At 43.3% G+C, this 24,046-nt stretch overlaps 1 protein-coding gene across 2 annotated transcripts in view; it reads right to left on the bottom strand.

Moving 5' to 3' along the window:
- Positions 1–23,498, bottom strand: part of Dctn4 (dynactin 4) — a 32,613-nt gene extending 9,115 nt beyond the window's left edge. Inside the window, exons 1-9 of one of the 2 annotated variants that reach the window (NM_001357462.1) lie at positions 23,287–23,498; positions 14,989–15,059; positions 11,210–11,388; positions 8,037–8,080; positions 5,506–5,613; positions 4,275–4,295; positions 3,831–3,904; positions 3,319–3,431; positions 2,776–2,885 (exon numbers count right to left, since the gene is read on the bottom strand). In NM_001357462.1, the coding sequence (NP_001344391.1) occupies positions 2,776–2,885; positions 3,319–3,431; positions 3,831–3,904; positions 4,275–4,295; positions 5,506–5,613; positions 8,037–8,080; positions 11,210–11,388; positions 14,989–15,059; positions 23,287–23,421 (855 nt within the window). In that variant the 5' untranslated portion in view covers positions 23,422–23,498. The remainder of the gene's footprint in view (positions 1–2,775; positions 2,886–3,318; positions 3,432–3,830; positions 3,905–4,274; positions 4,296–5,505; positions 5,614–8,036; positions 8,081–11,209; positions 11,389–14,988; positions 15,060–23,286) is intronic. The other variant, NM_026302.4, reaches the window with a different exon arrangement.
- Between the last annotated feature and the right edge of the window lie 548 nt (positions 23,499–24,046).

Raw genomic sequence — 24,046 nt, 5'->3', positions numbered from 1 at the left:
CTCTTTCTTAATCTTAGAATTCCATTCCAGGATACTGAGCAACTTCATCTTCAATGTTTCACTGTAATGATTTCTGTAACTTTAACCAGTCACTGAGTATTTCCACAGCATTGAGTACTGGATGTCGGTCACTTTCCACTGTAGGATGTACCAGTAAGACAATTTCCTAATGGGACCAATGGGAAGGGCCACTTACTACCCTCTGGCAGATATTCCCAAGCTGCTTTTCTCTGCTGTCTGAGGACTAGGAAATGGCGTCCCAAAGCTGTTCTTAATACACATTTTTATGATCATCATGGAAGTTCAAGATCTTTCATGCTTACTAACTACAGAATTTTCTGTGCCACCTTCCCTGGTTATTTTTATATTGGGCTACCTTGAGTGTGTTTGGTTTTGGACAGAGAGGTGAAATTGGAGGCATGTGCCCTGCTTTCTACTCATCTTCCCTTGCTGAGCTCCTCTGCTAATCATACACCTTAGGAACAATTCCTCTTAGTCTCCTGTCCTGTGTATTTGCTTACAGATCTTCTGTGGGATGGGAGCACAAGTTTTACTATTGATGTGGTAAAAGACCCAATGTTATTTTTGCTTGTTTGCCTTGTTTGTGAATAAACTCTTATTTAGAAATCATATATGAATAATTCTAAGTTTTCTCCTTCTATTTGTCTTTTAAGTTTTCAATTTTCCCACAAAATTTATGTAGCCAAAAATTGTTTTTGAGATACAGGTCTCCTGTACCCGGGCTGACCTTGAATCTGCTATGCTCGCTGAGGAAGACCCTGACCGTGTGATTGTTCTGCTCTGCTTCCTGGGTACTAGAATTACAGGCATGCAGTCCACACCCAAGTGTATGGGGTGCTGGGGACTGAGCTCATGCATATTAGGCAAGCGCAGCACTAGCTGAGCCACATGCCTAACTGTCCTAGCAAATGTTAATAGTCTATTCTTTCCCGAGTGGTCTACAATGCCATAATTATCAAACATTAGCCGTTTTTAAATTTAATATTTTTGTTTGTTTTTTCGAGACACGGTTTCCCAGTATAGCTCTGGCTGTCCTACTAGTTCTATGGACCAAGCTGGCCTAGACTCAGAAATCTGCATGCCTCAGCCTCTCGAGTGCTGGGAGTAAAGGCATGCACCACCACAGGTGAGACCTGTGTTGAAAGACAAGGAAGCAAGCAAATAAATACTACGTGTAGAACCCCCACCCCAACCCCTTCCCCTTTGCTGTGAGAGCTGAGCCAGGCCCTGTGTGTGCCATGTAAGCACTTGGGCTGAGCTCCGTGTCCAGCTCTTCGCATCCTGAACTAGGCATTGTTACATAGCTCGTGCTGGCCTCGAAGTGAACATGCCCCTGCCTCAGATTCCCAAGAGCTGCGATTTCAGGCACGTACTACCATGTCCAGCTCTTCAGCATGTTTATTCTCTAAATTCTTGTATTTTGTGTTGGTTCTAAGTGAGTTGTAGCATTTGTTCAATTTATTTAGTTAGACCACCTATGTCTTTTACTTGTGTAATTAATCAGTGTGAATGTGGGCACTTCTACCATGTGGGTTCCTGGGATCAAAGCACCATCATGCTTGAGAGCACATGCCTTCCTTCACACCCTGAACTGCATCTGAGCTTAATAAGAAGCTTCTGCTAGGGCTGGCAGGATGGCTCAGTGGTTTAAGGGCACTGGCTGTTCTTCCAGAGGACCACAGTACAATCCGCAGCACTCACATGGCAGCTCCCAACTGTCTGCAACCCGGCTCTAAGTGAGCCGACACCCTCACAGACACACATATATGCAGACAAAACACCAATGCACACAGAACAAAAACCAATAAAAATCAGTAAGATGAAAAATACAAAAATTAAGATTAAAACAACAGCATCTGCTATATGGTTATTCTATATTCTTAGTTATTGTTTGTGGTAAATACTGGACATTATGCCACCCATCCATATGTTTTAGCATCCATCTCCAAAAACAGGAAAAATATTATCCCTAAAAAAGGAGACTAAATTCTTTGATAACATAAAAAATCCTGCTAATTTAGACTTCTCAGACTGTACACATTTTTCCTTGTTTGCTCCTTTCTCTGCCTTCCCTTCCTTTTGTAAGGACCCAGGCTCTGCTCTGCCTGATCAGGAGCTACAGAAAGTGTGCACACCGTGCTGGCAGGTACACATTTAAATCTCTTCTCCAGAGATGCATCACTTAGGAACATCAGACACTAGTCACATGTGGTTATTTAAATGAATGAGTTAGTATCTTGGCTAACTTCACATTTCAAGAACTTGGCAGCCGTGTGTGACCAGTGGGTACCACTCCGCATCCACCAGGCAAGGTAAGAGTGCATCCCCACAGAATGCCCACAGCACCACAGGATGGAATCTAACAGACCTTTCCTCCTTCCATTCTGTTTTTACAATTTACTCACAACACTCTATTGCCTGCTCTGTACATTCCTAGAGATGAAACTGTGGATTACCTTTTTTCTTGCTTCTTCTTAAATAGTTTATTAGTGTTCTGTTTAGATTAGCTTGAAATGCCTTGCATTCTTTTGTGGGCTTACATTTTGAGGGTGCACTCCACCTTCAGATACTCTAGTCTCCATATCTGTAAACTAGGAACAACAGCAGCGGCCTCCAGAGTCATCAGAATTGAAACCTATGTCCACTTTACCTGCTGTGTTCTCTGAGCTTTCTGTATTTACTACCATGGCCAGATACAGTCACGTCTACCTGCTTCTCTCCTGTACACAGGCAACTCTGCAGAGGAGTATTTACCCGACAGCGCAGGGACCGTTTGATCAGAAGGTGCTTGTGTCGAGGATAAAGCTGTGAAGCAGAGACTGGCTGTAGGTCGGGCTGTAAGAGGCGCTGCTGAAGGGTGGTCACTAACAAGAAAGCAGAGACCAGGCTTAGTTTACAGTCATTTTCTTTTTTTTTTTTTTTAATTAATTTATTTATTATATGTGTGTACACTGTAGCTATCTTCAGACACTCCAGAAGAGGGCATCAGATTTTTGTTACGGATGGTTGTGAGCCACCATGTGGTTGCTGGGATTTGAACTCAGGACCTTTGGAAGAGCAGTCGGGTGCTCTTAACCGCTGAGCCATCTCACCAGCCCCTACAGTCATTTTCACAATCAGACTTGTATGTGGGCAAAGTATGCTCCTGAAGCAATATGCCAATATGATAAGGTTTTAAAATGAGTCCACGTGTTTATTCTCATTTTACTATTAAGATTCCCAAGTTCCGAGGCATGCAAGGAGTCCCAACACAAGCAGCTGGAGAACAGAGCAGGACAGAAGGACACAGGATATTACCTTCTGTTAGGTTCACTGGCCGCGTGTAATAGTCTTCAGGCAGAGGCTCCACTTCAGCGACAGCCTGAGCCGGCTCAATCTTCACCTCTTTCTGATCTTCTCCTTCTCTAAGGCTAAAAAGTGAGAGGTAGTAATTTCACAAGAGTCCACTGGATAATCCCCAAAGTCCTTAGCAACGACTCAAGTATTAGCTACTCCTCTAAAGTGGAGTATCCTTTATTTTGTTTGTTTTGTTTTTTGAGACAGGGTTTCTCTGTGTAGCCCTGGCTGTCCTGGAACTCACTCTGTAGACCAGATTGGCCTCTATCTCAGAGATCTGCCTGCCTCTGCCTCCCAAGTGCTGGGGCTAAAGATGTGTGCCACCACTGCTCAGCATATAGAGTATCTTAAAGTTTGGGTTTTTTCTAAGTCTAAGAATCTTTTTCCAATTGGTAACTTAAAAAAACCAACGTATTCTTTTAAACACTCCTTTTGTTATCTGCTGTTCTCAGTTGTCTGATGTCCAAACTTACGAAAGTCCAGCAAGTGTACTGATGGATGCACCAGCTCGTGGTCGCTGAAGCCTGGTCCCAAGACTGTACTTGTCCTAAACAAAGTTCAGAACCTCGCATTAGAAAGGCCAGTTTACACATCCTGCTAGCAAAGCAAGCACTAGGAGAGCACAGCATTGGAAACTGGAGGGAAAAAGCAACAGCTAAACAAAACCAAAACTAGTGAAGCCCAGCAGCTACTGCAAATCTACCTCTCGGGAACCCACATTATCATCTATTCCTAGAACAAGCAACACGGAGACTAAAGCTACAGTCAGACAGTGAAAGTGGACCACACCGAGCTTTCAACACTAGCCTAAGAACATCCAAGCTATGGCTCAGGCAAGAACCACGTGAAGCGTCTAAGACACATAACGACTGTGCTAACTTCATCAGGGTTAGCAAGAACCATAAAAGAGGACTTACCACTACATGAATAGTGTGTTGCTGTGGAGCCCCCAAAGAGCAGCAGGTTGCAACAGAGATAAAAAAAAAATGAAGCATAAGATAAAAGCAAATGCATACAGCCAGCAGGTATATGGGAAGGTTGCAAGGAGAGAAAGCATTTAGTTCCAAGTCCTGTCCGAGTGTGTAGGTGTGGAGATGCTGATCAGGCCACTGGACTATTGGGGAACATCCACTTTCTTCTTTTCTAAGTGTCGGTGCTTTGCAAATATTCATGTTCAATTAAATGCAAATCTATGTATTTCACATGATGGCTTTAGTGGCTTAACTAATTGTCCAGTAGATGTAGTATGGCAAAGTTATTTCACCTTTCCAAATATCATGTCAAGTGTACAATGGGGGAATACTATCAGCCTCATAGGACTGTTGTGATTAGATAGGATGATATGCATTATGTATTTATATTTAGCACAGTGCTTAACATGTCACTGACACTCAATACATGTCACTGATTCAATGTCAACATGTTAGGGCTCAAGCAAGTATAAAGAAAACAACTGTTTTGTGAGAATACATGAGACTTATGGAACAAGAAAAACTCAAAATTCCAACTGTTGCTTCTGTCTAGTAGTTATAAAGTAGCAGAAAAGGCATCTACAGACAATTTCTACAAGTAAGTCCACTTGCGCATAGCACTGTTTATGTAAAGACACAAACACATTGTGCAGGGCTTGGGGTACAGCCTGTGAAAGAGTGCTTCTCCTGGCAGTGCCAGTGCCACCACAACAAATACTGCACGTGTCAGCACTTTCCATCTTGGGGCGGGGGGAAGTAGGATGGGAGGGTGTCAAAATAAAAACAAAAGACTAGAACTGGGAACCCCCAGGGCAAAAGGTACATTACAAGGGAAGGCAAAATAAAATTTACCACTCAACCACCTTCTTTACAATCTTTCTGTAATAAGCAGAAGCAGCAAACAGTTTGTATAGCCTAAAAAATTAAGCAGTCAATTTTGGGAGGAATAAAATGAAATGGAGCAATGGAGGAAGAAAGACAGCTGCTCTTATGAAAACACAGGAATTTAAATAGAATTAATGACACACCAAGCACAGCTGCGGGCTGACACGTCTGTACCGGAGGAATTGTTTTTGATACCAAGTGCTTCTGTCTAGGGCTCAGGCCAGTTTCTGAAATGGCCACTGTTCCGATGCCTTAGAGGACTTACAAATGTCTGTCTGTGCCAAATTCTCACCGAAAAAGCCAAAGGCATGTAATTTCTTCGCCGTGCCAGCTTCTTGCGATCTCGTTCGACCTTTTCCTTCTGAGCAAGCTGCTGGTAATACTCAATCAACTTGTTCATCTACAAGAAACCAGAGGCGGCGTTAGTTTCTATAAACGACTAAGGAAGCCAATCACTGCACTGACCAGAAAGAAAGTGAACAAAGAACCAGGAAAAACTATGAAGTGGGCAAGTTTGTCCCTTTTCTGTAAAGAGGATTTTTTCTCATTACTGTTTTCAGAATTAAAATGAACTCTTCACGTCCAGCCACAGGATGCCCGGGCTACAGGAGTTGGGATGCTGTCAGGGCACTGTGCTCCACACCTCACCCATACCTCCCTACGCATCCCTCCTGGGTGTGACGTGACATTCTGTTTACCTCCCTGTATTACTTTTCAAACAGCGTCCCACCATTTAGCCCTAACTGGTCCCAAATGCAGGGTCCACCTGCCTCTGTCACCTTTTGATTAATTTCCTTCATCATAAAGCAGTGTTAATTATAATCATTCAAACATACAACAGCAAGAATAACTTGTAACTCTGCTGCATCTTTTGCGCTGAAGACAGGCTTTCCTTTCATTAGGTACCAGTTATGTCCTGACACGCTTCGGGAACACAGTATCCAATACACTTTAAAACACCCATGTAGATACTTTTCATTCCAAGTATAATGGACATCCTATAGATCATCTGGTCCATCTTTCTATCCATTATTAACATATCTACCTGTTCTTTTCAAAGGCTGGACCTCACTGCATAGCAGTAATGTTCTAAAAGGTATCTAATCATTTCTTACAACAGGACATAAGTTGTCTTCAAATCAGCATCTTTTTTACAAAGAGATTTATTTTAGGTATATGGGTATTTTGACTACAACTATGTCTGTGTACCACAAATGTGTAGTGCCTGTAGTGGCCAGAAGAGGGTAGTGGATCCTGAATGACCTAGTTGGGATATTTTTTGTCAATTTGGTAAAAGCTAGAGTTATCCTGGAAGAGAACAACTGAGGAATTGTCTCCATCAGACCGACTGTAGGCAACACTGTAGAGCATTTTCTTGACTAATGATTGATGTGGGAAGGGCCCACCAACTGTGGGTAGAAGCCTCCCCTGAACAAGTGGTCCTTGGGTATATAAGAAAGCAAAGCAGGCAAGTCATAGAACAAGCCAGTAAGCAGCATTCCTGCTTGGTCTGCTTTAGTTCCTGCCTTGACTTCCCTAAATGATAGAGCGTGACCTGAGTTTAAGATGAAATAAACATCCCCTCCTCAAGTTGCTTTGGATATGGCCTTTATCACAGCAAGAGACACGGAACTCAGACACCCTGGAACTGAAGCTGCTATGTAGGCATTAGGTACTATGTACTATGTACTATGTACTATGCTATGTAGGCATTAGGTACTAGGAACTGAACCCAGGTCCTCTGGAGAACAGCCAGTGCTTTCAACCAGAGTCATTTCTCCAGCCCATGCAGTTGTTTAAAAAGCACTAGCACGATCCTGTCATCTTCTGGCTTTTAATCATGTAAAGGCTTCTCAAAGTCCTGGCTTACAAGGTCAACCTCAAGCCCCTCTCCTTCTGCATTTGCTGCTATTACACTCTACTTCAGACTCTATACTCACTTCCCCACCTACAGGCTATTCCACTGCTTGAACTCTTCCCCGACTGTGGCTAGCATCGCCAGACAACATCAGCACACTCACATGCTGACTTCAACAGTTGAAATTCCCAAGAAGAGTTGACAAGGCACAATTTCTCCCTCACATTATTTGCAATAGGTACTTTTCTACTTTACTGGAGATGTTTTCTTCCTTTCCCATCAGACAAGCTAAAGATTCTCTGTCTTTGTCTGTCTGTCTGTCTGTCTGACACACTTTCATATACAAGTACTTGTTCATACATGCATGCTTTTCTGTAGCAGCAAACAATTCAAGAAACCTTTATCAACCTATAGTGCCCACTAACACATGTGAGAAAACCATTTCTCTGCCCTCTCACCCTGGATCCTTTCTGTCAGTATTTGCTTAGCTTTCAGTCTGACAGTGTGCGTGCTGATAGCAGCTCTACAGTTTTCCACTGTTCTAAGGCAGAGGTTAAGAGGCCAAGTGCAAGTACATACTGCGAGTACACAAACGCTCCATCCTGCTTCTACGGACAGCCATACCCATCTAGGGAACCTTCAAACTTAGCAGTGTCTTTAGGGCTGAAAGGTCTAATGCTCTTATTTCCAGAATATTTGATAACAAAGGAAACTTTTAGTCATTGTTGGTTGTATGAAGAAAACAACAAAAGCCACTTCATTCCTTTTTGAAATATTATCTGGAACACAGAACCAAAACTACAGTGTTCTCCACGAATTTATGTAACAGAGAAGAACACTGCCACTGACTTAGTGGCTCTCTGTGAGTAACTGAACCCTGGGCATAAATGCAGGCAGTTCTCAGCACGGGTCACACCTGCCACCCTTCCTGCTTCATCCTCTAAGGCCTATGTTCATGTACTTACCCGTTGTGTGTGAGGGTTTTCTGGTTCTTGCCAACCACCACTAGCTAGAAAATAAACATTAAACAGTAATTTTACCTTTTTATTTTCATAAAATGTTGCCATAAAGTAAAAACATAAAAAGCACAGAATTTCCAAGAAAGAACACCAGAAACCTTATGGACTGACACGCTAAGAAGAGCTCCCTGCAAGCCCCTTTCTTTCCAGTACTAGGGACTGAACCTAAGGCTTTGCCCACCATTGACCAAGCCTTTTAAACAACTCAGGTAGTCAAGTTTATGCAGCAAGAGCTTTTACCCACTGAGCCATCTCATCAGTCTTATTTCTAAATGTTTAAGACACAATCCTGTTAAGTTGCCAGAGCTGGCCCTGCTGTGTCCCAGGCAAGTGTAGATTTTGTAATCCTCCTGCCTCAGCTTCCTAAGTAGCTAGGATTATAGGCCTAGGCTACAAGTCCAGCAGAACCTTTTCTCTTTAACATGAGGAGGGCGCTAATGATCACCAACAGCACCAGCAACTGAAGCACAGGGGCTGTTCCAGGCACCAGAAATACTCCAGTCTTTCCGTTCTCATAGTACATTCTGAGGTCGAGTACTCTAACTGCTCCCATTTTATAGAGGAGAAAGCCAAAGCTCAGAACTGCTTACAGGTCTAACGGTACATGGATAGTAAGTGGCAGAGTCAGGAAACCAACTCAGGAAGCAGGCAGAATCTAGAAATCCTGCTCTTATCTGCAGAATGATACAGATTCTAAATAAGCAGTGCTGTAGTAACTGGATCTGCACAGAACAAATCCCCCAACCTCAAAACCCTTGAGCATTAAAAAATGTGCAGAACTTATCTGAGAAATAGACAACAGGCGGGAACCTAAAACTAACATTTCTACAAGCATACAAGTAGACCTTCACAAGTGGATTAGGCTAAAATCTCTTTGACAGGAAACAAAATACAAAATATAAACTCTCTCTCTCTCTCTCTCTCTCTCTCTCTCACACACACACACACACACACACACGACACCAAGTGGGCAAAAGGAACCAGATATGGTAGTTTAGTATGTGTCTATAATTCCAGTATTTAAGAAGTAGAGGCAAGATGACCTTTTTTTGTTGTTGTTTCTAAAAAAAAAAAAAAAAGACAAAAAGATCTGTATGCACATTGCTAAAGATGCTATATGTATGACAAATAATAAAGAAAATAGAAACTAGTCAGGTGTGGTGACTCATGCCTATAATTCTGAAACACTGGATGCTGAACACAAAAATCACCATTACTTTAAAAAAAATGTTTAAAAAAAATAAAAAAGGTACAAAAAGATAAAACAAAACTAACACATCAGAATTGGACAAAACAAATAAACAGCAGGAAAACAGCCGAGAAAAGATACAATAATCAGAGATCCATTCATCTGCACACTCAGGAATCCCATAAAGACACTGAATTGGAATCCATAATATACACACGACCTGGTGCAGATCCAAGAATCACCATTTCTATTATACCAGTTTGCAACAGAGTGAAACTGTCACAAAATAAAACAAACACAAACTAAAAGAGCTCAGTAGCTGAGAACACTGTTGCTCTTATACAGGACCCTGGCTCAATTCCCAGCACCACGTAGAGTAGAGGCTTTCAACCGTCTATAACTCCAGTTCCAGAACATCCTTTTCTGGCCTCCATGGGCACTGCACCCATGTGACCCACGTTGGCTGACTACCCATATGAACAACATATAAATAAACAGCTGGAGCTGGAGAGACGGCTTAGCAGTTAAGAGCACTGGCTGCTCTTTCAGAGCACTAAGCCTAAAGACCTGAGTTAGAGTCCCAAAACTCAAACGGTGGGGAGTACCAACTTTTGAGAGTTGTCCTCTAGCCTCCAATCAGGCGCGCGCACACACACACACACACACACACACACACACACACACACACACACAAACACACACACACACGAACAAACAAGCAAAAAGTAGAAATAAATTAACTTATTAGGGAGATGGTAATGAGAATTAACCTGTTTGGCTAACATGATATAAATCATATTTAAAAAAAATATTTGTGGAATAAGGTTTTCACTTGTATTTTCAAAATCTGTAGTTAAGATGAACACTTTTTTTTGTTGTTTTTTTCCCCCATTTATTCATTCACTTTATGTCTCAATCCCAGCCCCCCTCCTTCTAGCACCCCTCTTTCTTAGCCCTTCCCCCACCCACTCTCCCGTTCTTCTCTGATAAAGGGGAGCCCTCCCCAAGATGAACACTTTTTAAGATGATCATTTTTTATGTTCAGTTATGAGATCCACTGTTCAACTCCTTTGCTGTGCTCTTCCTGTCTCTCTTGAAAATAGACAAAGGCTCTTTAGTTTTGGTTAGTCATCTTTAGTCTATTATTTCTGAGTCTTGGTGTTCTAAGTTATTCACTTATAATTTTGTCCATGATGTTTACATTTCAGATTTAAAAGAAAAATTTGAGGCAGAGTTTCACATAGCCCAGGATGGCTCTGAGCCCCAGGCAGGCAAGAATGACCCTGGACCTTTGTTACCCCTCCCTCTCCCTCCGAAGTGCTGGGATTATAGGTGTAAGCTACTATACCTGGGTTATGCAGGGTGGGGACTGAACCCAGTGCTTCACAAGTGCTAGGCAAGCATTCTACCAACTGAGCTACAGCTCTAGTTCAAGAAATATACTTAAAAAATGGTATTAAGTTTGATTTTAGAAAAGTATTAGATCTATAAAGGCTACTTTACCAATTCTAAGAAAATTAAATAGTATTATTCTATCTGAGAGAGATGGCTCAGTAGTTAGAGCACTGGCTACTTTTCCAGAGGACCCAGGTTCAATTCCTAGCACCCACATGGCAGCTCACAGCTGTCTGTAGCTCCAAAGGATCCAACACCCTCATACAGACAAACATGTAAGCAAACATCAACTCACACGAAATAAAAATGAGTCATTAAAAAAGTTAAAAAAAAAAAAAAACAAACCAAAAAACAAAACACCACCAAACCAAAACAACAGGAACAACATCATCACACTTTGACACATAAATGTGAGGCTATGAGTACACAGACGACTTGATGACAACTGTTCTGAACTCAGGTTCTTCTGCCCGACAGATTAAAGCTGAATGACAGCACCGACAGTGGTACACGATCTCATGTACACCGCACTCACCGACAGATTTGTCTGCCATGCCCACATCTCTAGATGTCCATCGACAAAATCCACAGGCCAAGTAATAGGCTTTCTTCATGGTGGTTTTGGCTGGGTCATCGGGAAGCTGTGTGGAGATGCTTGTTGCACGGGTAGAAAGGGTGTGCATGCATCCAGGACAGTCAAAGCAGTTGGCACATCTGTGACACGACAAACACAGCATTCATTCAGCCGGAACTTATCCATCGAGCACCCACTACGTGCTACATGTGGGCTTAGTTCAGGATCTCTTAAACCTCTGTCTACTTTTGAGCACTTTCACTGGAGAAATTTTTACATAGTTTCTAGTATATACTATTGTGAAACAGGTATACAAATAAAACATTTACTGCTAATAGATCAAGAAAAATTTAAAAATGATTTATTGTTTATACGTGTGAAGAGCTTTTGGGGCCTGCCTTCTAGGAATTTGGTAAGAATCTGACACTAGGCCAGGACACGGAAGTAACAAGGAAGTAGGCTCGGGATCTCGATCATCTTAACTCTCTCAATACCCGGGACTCTGCGCATTGTCTTGTTTGTTCCTTGGCTACTTTGCTGATGCCTTAAGACTGACCAGATTCTTTGTAGGTACCTGGAATGACATAAAAGCAGACTGGGAAAAAATAAATAAATAAACCTGCCTCAGCCTCAGCACTGGCTGGGGTCACGCTACAGTGTCGTCTAATTGTCTTTTTCTTTTCTTTTCTTTTCTTTTCTTTTCTTTTCTTTTCTTTTCTTTTCTTTTTTTTTTTTTTTCTCGAGACAGGGTTTCTCTGTATAGCCCTGGCTGTCCTGGAACTCACTTTGTAGACCAGGCTGGCCTCGAACTCAGAAATTCGCCTGCCTCTGCCTCCCGAATGCTGGGATTAAAGGCGTGCGCCAAGACGCCCGACTGTCTTTTTCTTTTTAATCCTTGCTCCCTCCCTGGAGACCCTGCTGACTGACTAAGCTGCCTTGGTCAATTAAAGATAAAAGCAAATTTGTATACTAATGAGTGTGCTTGTTTATTTTTACATAATAAATTAAATTTATGCTAAATAGTTGATAATGCAGGATAGAGAATCTTCAATGCTTTTCAGAGTTGGTATTTTTTTGGTGTATATATTTTCAATTTTAGTCTGCAAAAAAAAGCAGGGTTCCTCATACTTGGTTTTTGTTTACTCTTCCCCAACCTTATTTAATAATTAAAATAATTAATAATAATAATAATGCTTAAGCCAGCAACTCAAGTTAACTTATAAAATCAACTATTCTTACACAATACAAGCAACAAAACTTGATACATGCTGAGGAACGATGGTAGAAAATGTTGTCTTTGCAATGATTAAGCTAATATGTTTGTATTCTAGCAGAACTGTGTCTGTGCTGAAACAAATGCAGTTGTAAGCTACAGTAGTCTCCACTGTGAGCTGATGTCAGGCAGCACTCAGTGTAGCACCAGGACTGCCAAGTCCACAGGCTGCGCTCAGAGCCAAGGCCGTAAGAGGCAGTGCAACACAATGTGAGCACACCCCACCGCAAATACCTCATTTATTACGTGTTTGACCCTGAATTAGATTCTGTTTCAGAAACCTTTCACTATTGTCAATTTTTAAAAGTCCTCCCATTTAGTCATGTGAACCTATAAATGGTCACAATTCACAGTTTAGGAAACTATGGTCCAAGTGTTAAGAATTCAGACTCTCAAGGAAAAAAAATTTTTTTCTGGGTATTCTTACCAAGTTTAACATCTCAAAAGTACTATATATTCACTTAAGACTCTAAACAAGCTGGGCAGTGGTGGCGCACACCTTTAATTCCAGCACGTGGGAGGCAGAGGCAGGCGGATTTCTGAGTTTGAGGCTAGCTTTGTCGACAGAGTTCCAGGGCAGCCAGGGCTATACAGAGAAACCCTGTCTCAAACAACAACAACAACAACAACAACAACAACAATGACTTTAAACAAAACAATTACCACACCAAAGCGTGTGACACATTGGAGCCCAATTCCAAGTCCTCTACAGAGAAAAACCAGTTTCTAGGTGGAGTTTACTGCTCTAGTTTTTTATGCCTATAGAAGTCACAGAGATTTTAAGGAAAAAGACAAAGGTCACAGTTTATGCTGCTAGAGAGGATAAAGCATTGTATGATAGAAAATGGAGAATCAACAACATAAGGAACTGTGAGACTGGATTTGGAAAATTACTATTTGCCGGCTGTGCCAGAGAGCTGAAAGGGACACCACCGTGGATGGGGCGTGGTTTAAAAGGGCACGCTGTAGGGCTTTCTGCTTCCTCCTGAGATGCACTCAGAGAACATTTCCCCTTAGGAGCCTCGGACCCTGGTGCTTTTTGCTGTTGTTTGTTTGAAACAAAGTCTATATAGTTCAGACTGGTCTTGAACTTGAGAGCCTTCTGCCACTGGCTCTAAGTGTTAGGATTACAGTGTGAGCAACCACACCCAATTTGCCCTGGTGCTTTTAGGACTCCCTCAACCTGAGAGTTATTCAGATTTCACCTGCAGTCTTATACGATGTCTATTGTCTGTTACAACATTATCTGTATAATATTGTACAGGGTCTATTGTCTTCAAATAAGGGAAGTAATACCATCTACCGTACAGAGTCACAAGAAAATGAAATGATAAATTAATGTATAGAAAGCATACGATGCAGTGTCTGATTCTCAGGAGTAACCTCTTAGAGCAGGAAAGACAAATAATAGTGGCTCATACCCACAGATGTACAGGAATTCTGTAACCAGAATTTTCACACCAGACTAAACCTGGCACTAGTAGCAGCAATGGACACATCTAGCAGCCAGACATGGTTCTTACATGTCCTCCACTGAAAAGAACCACGGTGCTTTGAGAAATGACAAATTCTAGTTAGAGGCAGAAGAATATATAAGCTAAACTTAAAATACCTTAAAGTACTGTTTATTCCAGTACCGCACTGGTAAGAAAATGCTCAAATTCATGGAACAAGACAACGCTCTCTTTCCCAGGGATAGAGGCAAGGCTAGAAGGCTTCAAGAGAAGAGTACATGAAAAGGGTACATTCTATCCCGGTGGCTCTGGGATAGAACGCTCAAGGGAGAAAAGCAACAAAATAAAGCACTATTGCCCCTGCTGTGTAAAATAGATATCCATGAGTAGTGACTAAATAGAGAAAAGAGGCAGACTATGCAGACTAATGCAGTCATCAAGACCAGTGAAAGTCTAAGAACCAGGGCCAATCACAAGAAGCCTATGGCGACGTGACTAATACAATACTGTTTTTTAACAATAGGGAAGAGGACTGTGCTAATTTCAAAATAATTCTTAATCTAGAAGCCTTCTAAAATAGACATTATATTAAAAAATAAGATCAAAGTTATCTTAGGCAATGGTGATGCTCAAACATGAAAAAAAGGAGTGTTTGATCCTGTGTGTTTCCTTAACCGATTCTTAAAACAACTGTGGTGTAACCCCAGCACTTAGGCTGGGGGAGATCAGAATATGAGGTCAGTCTGGTCCATGGAATAAGACCCTGTTTCGGCCCCAAAATCCTCAAAACCACCCCAGTGTAGGGGAATGCCAGGGCTGGAAGGTGGGAGTGGGTGGATGGGTTGGGGAGTAAACTCATAGAGGCAGGGAGAGGGGGGATGAGATAGGGGGTTTCTAGAGGGAAGACCTGGAAAGGGGGTAACATTTGAAATGTAAATAAAGAAAATATCCAATAAAAAATATCCTCAAAACCAACAAGAAATGGAAAACACAAAAATTCATCCTGTTCTTACCTATTCTTTTTTAATTTGGCTTCAGCTGACGGCATGTTTTCTAAGCAGCTGGGACAATAATGTGAGTCCACCTATGAGGAAACAAGAAAGGAGTGAAACTCATTATTAAAATATGCTATACCGCACCAAAAGGTCAGACAGACCTCACTGATCTGGGAGGAGGGGAGTGTTTGGGGGTGGGGGGAGGAGACAAAAACACCTGTACTGTTTCCAACTTAGCAATTACCTGTCTGCTTTTTTTTTTCCTTTTCTTTAATTCCATTTTTTTTCCTTTCTGGTATTTTCTGTTCCCTATCATCAAGGTTTATGTGTCAGCTGTGTCAAGACTTGACTGTATGATACTTCAAAGCTTCCAAATGAATTGATTAAGACGACAAAGGTCAAGCTGTGACCAACCATCTAGTTTGGCTTATGCTGTGTATGGAAGGATGGTTTGTGATTAAGGGCACTTGCTGCTCCTGTAGAGGACTGACTGGATTCTCAGCATCCACAGGGTGGCTCATTGTGTGCCCTCTTCTGATCTCCATGGGCAGCAGGCATGCACACGGGGCACAGATATACATACAAACAAAATATTTATACACAGCATCTTTAAAAAAAGGTAGCCCTTAAAGGCATTAAATTTACTCATTAGTTATATATTTACTAAGAATTATTGAAGTTTCCATAGACATAGCCAGCCAATTAGAGGTCTGATTCCTAATGTGTGTGTGTGTGCATGCGTGCACAGACACATGTGGGAAAGTCAGAGAAAAATCTTGGGTGCTGTAACCACAAGTACCGCCCCCGGCCTCCCTTTTTATGAGACAGGTCTCTCACTGGCCTGGACCTTACCAAGTAGATTAGGTTGGATGGCCTGCGATAGGACGACAGGCCACTGTGCCTAGCTTGTAAGTATGTGTATCCCAGGATCCTGGGGACTGAGCTCATGTCTTCATATCTGTTGGGAGCCGCGCCCACATTCGCCGTTACAAGATGGCGCTGACAGCTGTGTTCTAAGTGGTAAACAAATAATCTGCGCATGTGCCAAGGGTATCTTATGACTACTTGTGCTCTGCCTTCCCCGTGACGTCAACTCGGCCGATGGGCTGCAGCCAATCAGGGAGTGACACGTCCGAGGCGAAGGAGAATGCTCCTTAAGAGGGACGGGGTTTCGTTTTCTCTCTCTCTTGCTTTTCTCTCTCTCTTGCTTTTCTCTCTCTCTTGCTTTTCTCTCTCTCTTGCTTCTCTCTCTTGCTTCTTGCACTCTGGCTCCTGAAGATGTAAGCAATAAAGCCTTGCCGCAGAAGATTCTGGTCTGTGGTGTTCTTCCTGGCCGGTCGTGAGAACGCGTCTAATAACAATTGGTGCCGAATTCCGGGACGAGAAAAAAAACTCGGGACTGGCGCAAGGAGGATCCCTCATTCCGGAACCAGAACTGCGGATCACGTTTATAAAGGTTCCCGTAACACAGACTGTTGAGAAGGATTCAACTGCCGAATTCAGAACTCATCAGCTGGGGAACGACGGTGATAAAGGTTCCCGTAAAGCAGACTGTTAAGAAGGATTCAACTGTATGAATTCAGAACTTTTCAGCTGGGGAACGAGAGTACCAGTGAGTACAGCTTTACGAGGTAAGCCTGGCCTTGAACTTTCTAACGAAATTCAAGACAGTCTATCAGAAGTAAAGTGGAATATGTTTGGCCTTGAATTTTTTCTAATGTTAGAAGCCCTTTTGTTCCTTTTCACATGTTATCAAGTGGTTAAGATAGGGCGGATTCTAGATGAAATTCAGGACAAGCTATCAGAAGTAAAGCGGGGAGAGAGAGTAGGAACAAAAAGGAAATATGGTACACAAAATAAGTATACAGGCCTTTCCAAGGGTCTTGAACCCGAGGAAAAGTTAAGGTTAGGTAGGAATACCTGGAGAGAGATTAGAAGAAAAAGAGGAAAAAGGGAAAAGAAGAAAGATCAATTAGCGGAGGTCTCTAGGAGAAGGAGCCTGTGCTCTGAAGAAACAGACTGGGAGAAAAAAGCGGCTCATTATGAAAGAAAAGGATACCAGCCGCCAAGTAAAGTGCTAACTAGTCATTTAAGGAAAAAGCCAAAAGCGGCTGGCGAAGGCCAGTTTGCTAATTGGCCTCAGGGCAATCGGCTACCAGGTGCACTCCCGCCCTATGCGGAGTCCCCGCCCTGCGTAGTGCGTCAGCCCGTAGTGCGTCAGCAATGCGCAGAGAGGCAGTGCGCAGAGAGGCAGTGCGCAGACTCATTCATTCCCCGAGAGGAACAAAGGAAAATACAACAGGCATTTCCAGTCTTTGAAGGAGCCGAGGGTGGGCGTGTCCACGCTCCGGTAGAATATGTGCAGATTAAAGAACTTGCCGAATCGGTTCGTAAATATGGAATTAATGCTAATTTTACCTTGGTGCAGTTAGACAGGCTTGCCGGCATGGCACTAACTCCTGCCGACTGGCAAATGATTGCAAAAGCCGCTCTCCCTAATATGGGCAAATATTTGGAATGGAGATCTCTGTGGCGAGAGGCTGCACAGGCGCAGGACCGAGCAAACGCTGCTGCTTTAACTCCAGAGCAGAGAGATTGGACTTTTGACTTGTTAACGGGTCAGAGAGCTTATTCTGCTAAACCTGATAAGAGGTATCAATGGAAGGTCTTACCACAGGGAATGTCCAATAGTCCTACTATGTGTCAACTTTATGTGCAAGAAGCTCTTTTGCCAGTGAGGGAACAATTCCCCTCTTTAATTTTGCTCCTTTACATGGATGACATCCTCCTGTGCCATAAAGACCTTACCATGCTACAAAAGGCATATCCTTTTCTACTTAAAACTTTAAGTCAGTGGGGTTTACAGATAGCCACAGAAAAGGTCCAAATTTCTGATACAGGACAATTCTTGGGCTCTGTGGTGTCCCCAGATAAGATTGTGCCCCAAAAGGTAGAGATAAGAAGAGATCACCTCCATACCTTAAATGATTTTCAAAAGCTGTTGGGAGATATTAATTGGCTCAGACCTTTTTTAAAGATTCCTTCCGCTGAGTTAAGGCCTTTGTTTAGTATTTTAGAAGGAGATCCTCATATCTCCTCCCCTAGGACTCTTACTCTAGCTGCTAACCAGGCCTTACAAAAGGTGGAAAAGGCCTTACAGAATGCACAATTACAACGTATTGAGGATTCGCAACCTTTCAGTTTGTGTGTCTTTAAGACAGCACAATTGCCAACTGCAGTTTTGTGGCAGAATGGGCCATTGTTGTGGATCCATCCAAACGTATCCCCAGCTAAAATAATAGATTGGTATCCTGATGCAATTGCACAGCTTGCCCTTAAAGGCCTAAAAGCAGCAATCACCCACTTTGGGCAAAGTCCATATCTTTTAATTGTACCTTATACCGCTGCACAGGTTCAAACCTTGGCAGCCACATCTAATGATTGGGCAGTTTTAGTTACCTCCTTTTCAGGAAAAATAGATAACCATTATCCAAAACATCCAATCTTACAGTTTGCCCAAAATCAATCTGTTGTGTTTCCACAAATAACAGTAAGAAACCCACTTAAAAATGGGATTGTGGTATATACTGATGGATCAAAAACTGGCATAGGTGCCTATGTGGCTAATGGTAAAGTGGTATCCAAACAATATAATGAAAATTCACCTCAAGTGGTAGAATGTTTAGTGGTCTTAGAAGTTTTAAAAACCTTTTTAAAACCCCTTAATATTGTGTCAGATTCCTATTATGTGGTTAATGCAGTAAATCTTTTAGAAGTGGCTGGAGTGATTAAGCCTTCCAGTAGAGTTGCCAATATTTTTCAGCAGATACAATTAGTTTTGTTATCTAGAAGATCTCCTGTTTATATTACTCATGTTAGAGCCCACTCAGGCCTACCTGGCCCCATGGCTCTGGGAAATGATTTGGCAGATAAGGCCACTAAAGTGGTGGCTGCTGCCCTATCATCCCCGGTAGAGGCTGCAAGAAATTTTCATAACAATTTTCATGTGACGGCTGAAACATTACGCAGTCGTTTCTCCTTGACAAGAAAAGAAGCCCGTGACATTGTTACTCAATGTCAAAGCTGCTGTGAGTTCTTGCCAGTTCCTCATGTGGGAATTAACCCACGCGGTATTCGACCTCTACAGGTCTGGCAAATGGATGTTACACATGTTTCTTCCTTTGGAAAACTTCAATATCTCCATGTGTCCATTGACACATGTTCTGGCATCATGTTTGCTTCTCCGTTAACCGGAGAAAAAGCCTCACATGTGATTCAACATTGTCTTGAGGCATGGAGTGCTTGGGGGAAACCCAGACTCCTTAAGACTGATAATGGACCAGCTTATACGTCTCAAAAATTCCAACAGTTCTGCCGTCAGATGGACGTGACCCACCTGACTGGACTTCCATACAACCCTCAAGGACAGGGTATTGTTGAGCGTGCGCATCGCACCCTCAAAACCTATCTTATAAAACAGAAGAGGGGAACTTTTGAGGAGACTGTACCCCGAGCACCAAGAGTGTCGGTGTCTTTGGCACTCTTTACACTCAATTTTTTAAATATTGATGCTCATGGCCATACTGCGGCTGAACGTCATTGTACAGAGCCAGATAGGCCCAATGAGATGGTTAAATGGAAAAATGTCCTTGATAATAAATGGTATGGCCCGGATCCTATTTTGATAAGATCCAGGGGAGCTATCTGTGTTTTCCCACAGAATGAAGACAACCCATTTTGGTTACCAGAAAGACTCACCCGAAAAATCCAGACTGACCAAGGGAATACTAATGTCCCTCGTCTTGGTGATGTCCAGGGCGTCAATAATAAAAAGAGAGCAGCGTTGGGGGATAATGTCGACATTTCCACTCCCAATGATGGTGATGTATAATGCTCAAGTATTCTCCTGCTTTTTTTACCACTAACTGGGAACTGGGTTTGGCCTTGATTCAGACAGCCTTGGCTCTGTCTGGACAGGTCCAGATGACTGACACCATTAACACTTTGTCAGCCTCAGTGACTACAGTCATAGATGAACAGGCCTCAGCTAATGTCAAGATACAGAGAGGTCTCATGCTGGTTAATCAACTCATAGATCTTGTCCAGATACAACTAGATGTATTATGACAAATAACTCAGCAGGGATGTGAACAAAAGTTTCCGGGATTGTGTGTTATTTCCATTCAGTATGTTAAATTTACTAGGGCAGCTAATTTGTCAAAAAGTCTTTTTCAGTATATGTTACAGAATTGGATGGCTGAATTTGAACAGATCCTTCGGGAATTGAGACTTCAGGTCAACTCCACGCGCTTGGACCTGTCGCTGACCAAAGGATTACCCAATTGGATCTCCTCAGCATTTTCTTTCTTTAAAAAATGGGTGGGATTAATATTATTTGGAGATACACTTTGCTGTGGATTAGTGTTGCTTCTTTGATTGGTCTGTAAGCTTAAGGCCTAAACTAGGAGAGACAAGGTGGTTATTGCCCAGGCGCTTGCAGGACTAGAACATGGAGCTCCCCCTGATATATGGTTATCTATGCTTAGGCAATAGGTCGCTGGCCACTCAGCTCTTATATCCCACGAGGCTAGTCTCATTGCACGGGATAGAGTGAGTGTGCTTCAGCAGCCCGAGAGAGTTGCAAGGCTAAGCACTGCAATGGAAAGGCTCTGCGGCATATATGAGCCTATTCTAGGGAGACATGTCATCTTTCATGAAGGTTCAGTGTCCTAGTTCCCTTCCCCCAGGCAAAACGACACGGGAGCAGGTCAGGGTTGCTCTGGGTAAAAGCCTGTGAGCCTAAGAGCTAATCCTGTACATGGCTCCTTTACCTACACACTGGGGATTTGACCTCTATCTCCACTCTCATTAGTTGGGTGGCCTATTTGCTCTTATTAAAAGGAAAGGGGGAGATGTTGGGAGCCGCGCCCACATTCGCCGTTACAAGATGGCGCTGACAGCTGTGTTCTAAGTGGTAAACAAATAATCTGCGCATGTGCCAAGGGTATCTTATGACTACTTGTGCTCTGCCTTCCCCGTGACGTCAACTCGGCCGATGGGCTGCAGCCAATCAGGGAGTGACACGTCCGAGGCGAAGGAGAATGCTCCTTAAGAGGGACGGGGTTTCGTTTTCTCTCTCTCTTGCTTTTCTCTCTCTCTTGCTTTTCTCTCTCTCTTGCTTTTCTCTCTCTCTTGCTTCTCTCTCTTGCTTCTTGCACTCTGGCTCCTGAAGATGTAAGCAATAAAGCCTTGCCGCAGAAGATTCTGGTCTGTGGTGTTCTTCCTGGCCGGTCGTGAGAACGCGTCTAATAACACATATCTATAAGCATTTTACCGATTATGCTACCACCTCAACCCCCAAATGAGAGATTTCTATTTGCTTGTCTTACATGTATGCTGTGCCTACGTGAAGGGGGAGGTAGCCTGCAGGGGCCACAGCTCATGTGTGGATGCTGAGGATAATGCACAGGGCTTGGTTCTCTGCTGCCATCATGGAGGTCCTTGGTCCTAACTCAGACTGACTGACAGGCTTGGCAGCAAGAGAGCCTGTGCCTGCTGAGCCAGCTCTCTAGAGCCCAAATTAGAGGTTTTTAGAAAAATAACAAATTGAACAACCCAAGTATCTTATTTACTGTATTTAACTCAAAACACAGTCTTACATATTAGATCCACTCTTAAAAAGAAAAAAAACTTTGTAAGAAAGTATTTCAAGTAATGAGATTTTATTTGATAATTATAGGATTCTTGCTATCACACAAATTGCTAGTGCAAAAATCCAAGAAAAAAAAAAGTCACATATATGACACAAATAAGTTAAGTATGTATAAATAGGACTGGATTTCTTACATTCTTTGGTTTAACCATTCTTAATATTTTGGAAAGTATCCCCAATAAAATAAGCATCATTTGGAAAGTGGTTGACACTACAGGACATGTTTTCACATGCATTTCCTCCCCACCCCCAGGGATCTTAAGTCTCTGATCCTGGTGTTCCCTCCCATCTCTAAATGACTCTGTAATCTACAACAAACAATCTGTATTTGCTTCCTAACCTGTACTTCTGGGGATGGGGTGTGAGCTCAGAGAGACGAGGTGGAATATAGCCTAGACAGTCCTATAAATTACTATGCAGTTCATGCTTGCCTTGGACTTAAAATCCTTCTCTTTCCTTAGCCTCGCAAAGGTTAGGATTACAGGCCTGAGTCACCACAGTACAGCTTTTTCCCCCTTCTTGCAACAACATGCACCATCAACAGCTAGACATGGTAGTATACATTTATAATTTCGGCATTTGGGAGGTGAAGGCAAGAGAATCAGGAGTTACAGGCCAGCATTTTGGCCACACAGTAAGCTTGAGGCTAGCCTGAGCTACATGAGACCTTGCCTCGACGACCCCACCCCCACCCAACCCTATCCAAAACCTTCACCAAGCCTCTCAAACCCAAGCCTCCATCTTCAGTAGCTGGAAAAATTATGTAAAGCCCCCGTCACACAGCTGAATACAGAATATACACAGCTAATACTAGTATGAGCTTTCAACAGACTGATTCCCAACAGTAGGATTTATGGTTTACTCATTTTTAATCCCAGAAGCATAGTAGATAGACAACTTCTATCAAAAGCTGCAGAAGGTATGGGACTTCATTGGGTGCTTTTTTTTTTTTTTTAATATCATTAAGCTGAACAATTCTATTGCAATGGCCGTCGTCTGGGTCTGTGGCCAGAACTCTGAGCTGCTTTTTTTTTTTTTTTTTTTTTTAAACTACAGACCGATCTATGCATTTGCCACTCAAGTCAACCTATTACAGTCTTCTTGCTTTGGTCCTTGCTTGGCCTGCCTCAAGAAACTGGGCAAGCTGTTTGGGCAGAGTCCAGGTTCTGGTAACAGGAGGGTCAGAACTTCCCAAAAGGGAGGGCCACGACCAAGAATGGCTGCACGCCCCTCCCTTTAATGGTAAGAAGACAGTTTCTTCTGCCTTTCAGTGACATGAGCTAGACACTTCCGATCTCTCAGCCCTCCACTCGCCAAGTCCCACAGGAGACCGCAGGGTCCAGGGCAAATCGTCCAGCTACAGGCAGCTCTAGAACAAGAGGATCTGTTCAGCCTCAGCCCCACCCGGGGCCGCCCCCTTTTCCAAGTGACTATCCACAAGCAAATGAAATCGCAAAGCCAGCTGAATGATGGGGCACTTGACCAGTCAGCAAGCTAGACACACGGTTTCCCCGCCTCTCCCGGCGGAACTTCCCGCCAGCCGCAGTGACTGGGATGAGCACCCCCGCCCCGGCGCGCAGTCCCCCGCGGGACGGCCCAGTTACCTCGTGCGACACACATTCCAGCGATCGAAGCTCACTGCAGTAGCGGCAGAAGTAGAGCTGTGAGAGCGGAGCCCGAACCTTCTTTTCTCCTTGGACGAGATAGAGAACCCGCTCCGACTGCAGCAGGGACGCCATCTTGGTGAGGGAGGAGCCAACGCCCGGCGCACCCGTCACGTGACACAGCCCGGCGCTTCCCTCCCCGCGTCCCCTACGCCTTTTACGTAGACGTTGACGTAAGCTAAACCGACCCAGCAGGACGTTGCGGTCTAAGTGCGCGTGCGCTCCTCAGGTTTCAGTCCCACACTCCTCGTTTCCTGGAGCCTTGGCTGCTGTGGCCCTCCTGGGGTGCTCTGCGCAAGTCCAAGTCCAAGTCCAGACAGGCTCAGTGCTCTTTGTATCATCCAGAAAGTAAGGGTGCTGTTTGTTGTTTTGTACAAAGGCCTCTTCCTACCCCCAGCTTCCAGGGCAGAATTCCATCCTGGAAAGCCGAGTTACAGCAACACATTCTTCCGACGACCTTGCCACAGACCCCTTGAAACATAGGTTCTCTCTTTTGAAATAATAGTAAGCTCTAGCATTGGAGGTACGATTCATTTTTAAGTATGAAGAGTTAGCGATGAATCTATATACTGTGAACATGTATTATCATTGGTGGAAGACAGAAAGCAGTACAAGGGACATCTGTATTCTGTGTGTCCATTAAGGCTGAGATGTGAAGCCCTGAAGTACCACCCAGAGCCAGGCTCACATTGTCTGCCAC

The sequence above is a fragment of the Mus musculus genome, chromosome 18 (assembly GCF_000001635.26).
Source record: "Mus musculus strain C57BL/6J chromosome 18, GRCm38.p6 C57BL/6J".
Taxonomy (NCBI): domain Eukaryota; kingdom Metazoa; phylum Chordata; class Mammalia; order Rodentia; family Muridae; genus Mus; species Mus musculus.
Note: the sequence above shows the minus strand (reverse complement) of the source record. Positions and strands in the feature narration are given on the sequence as shown.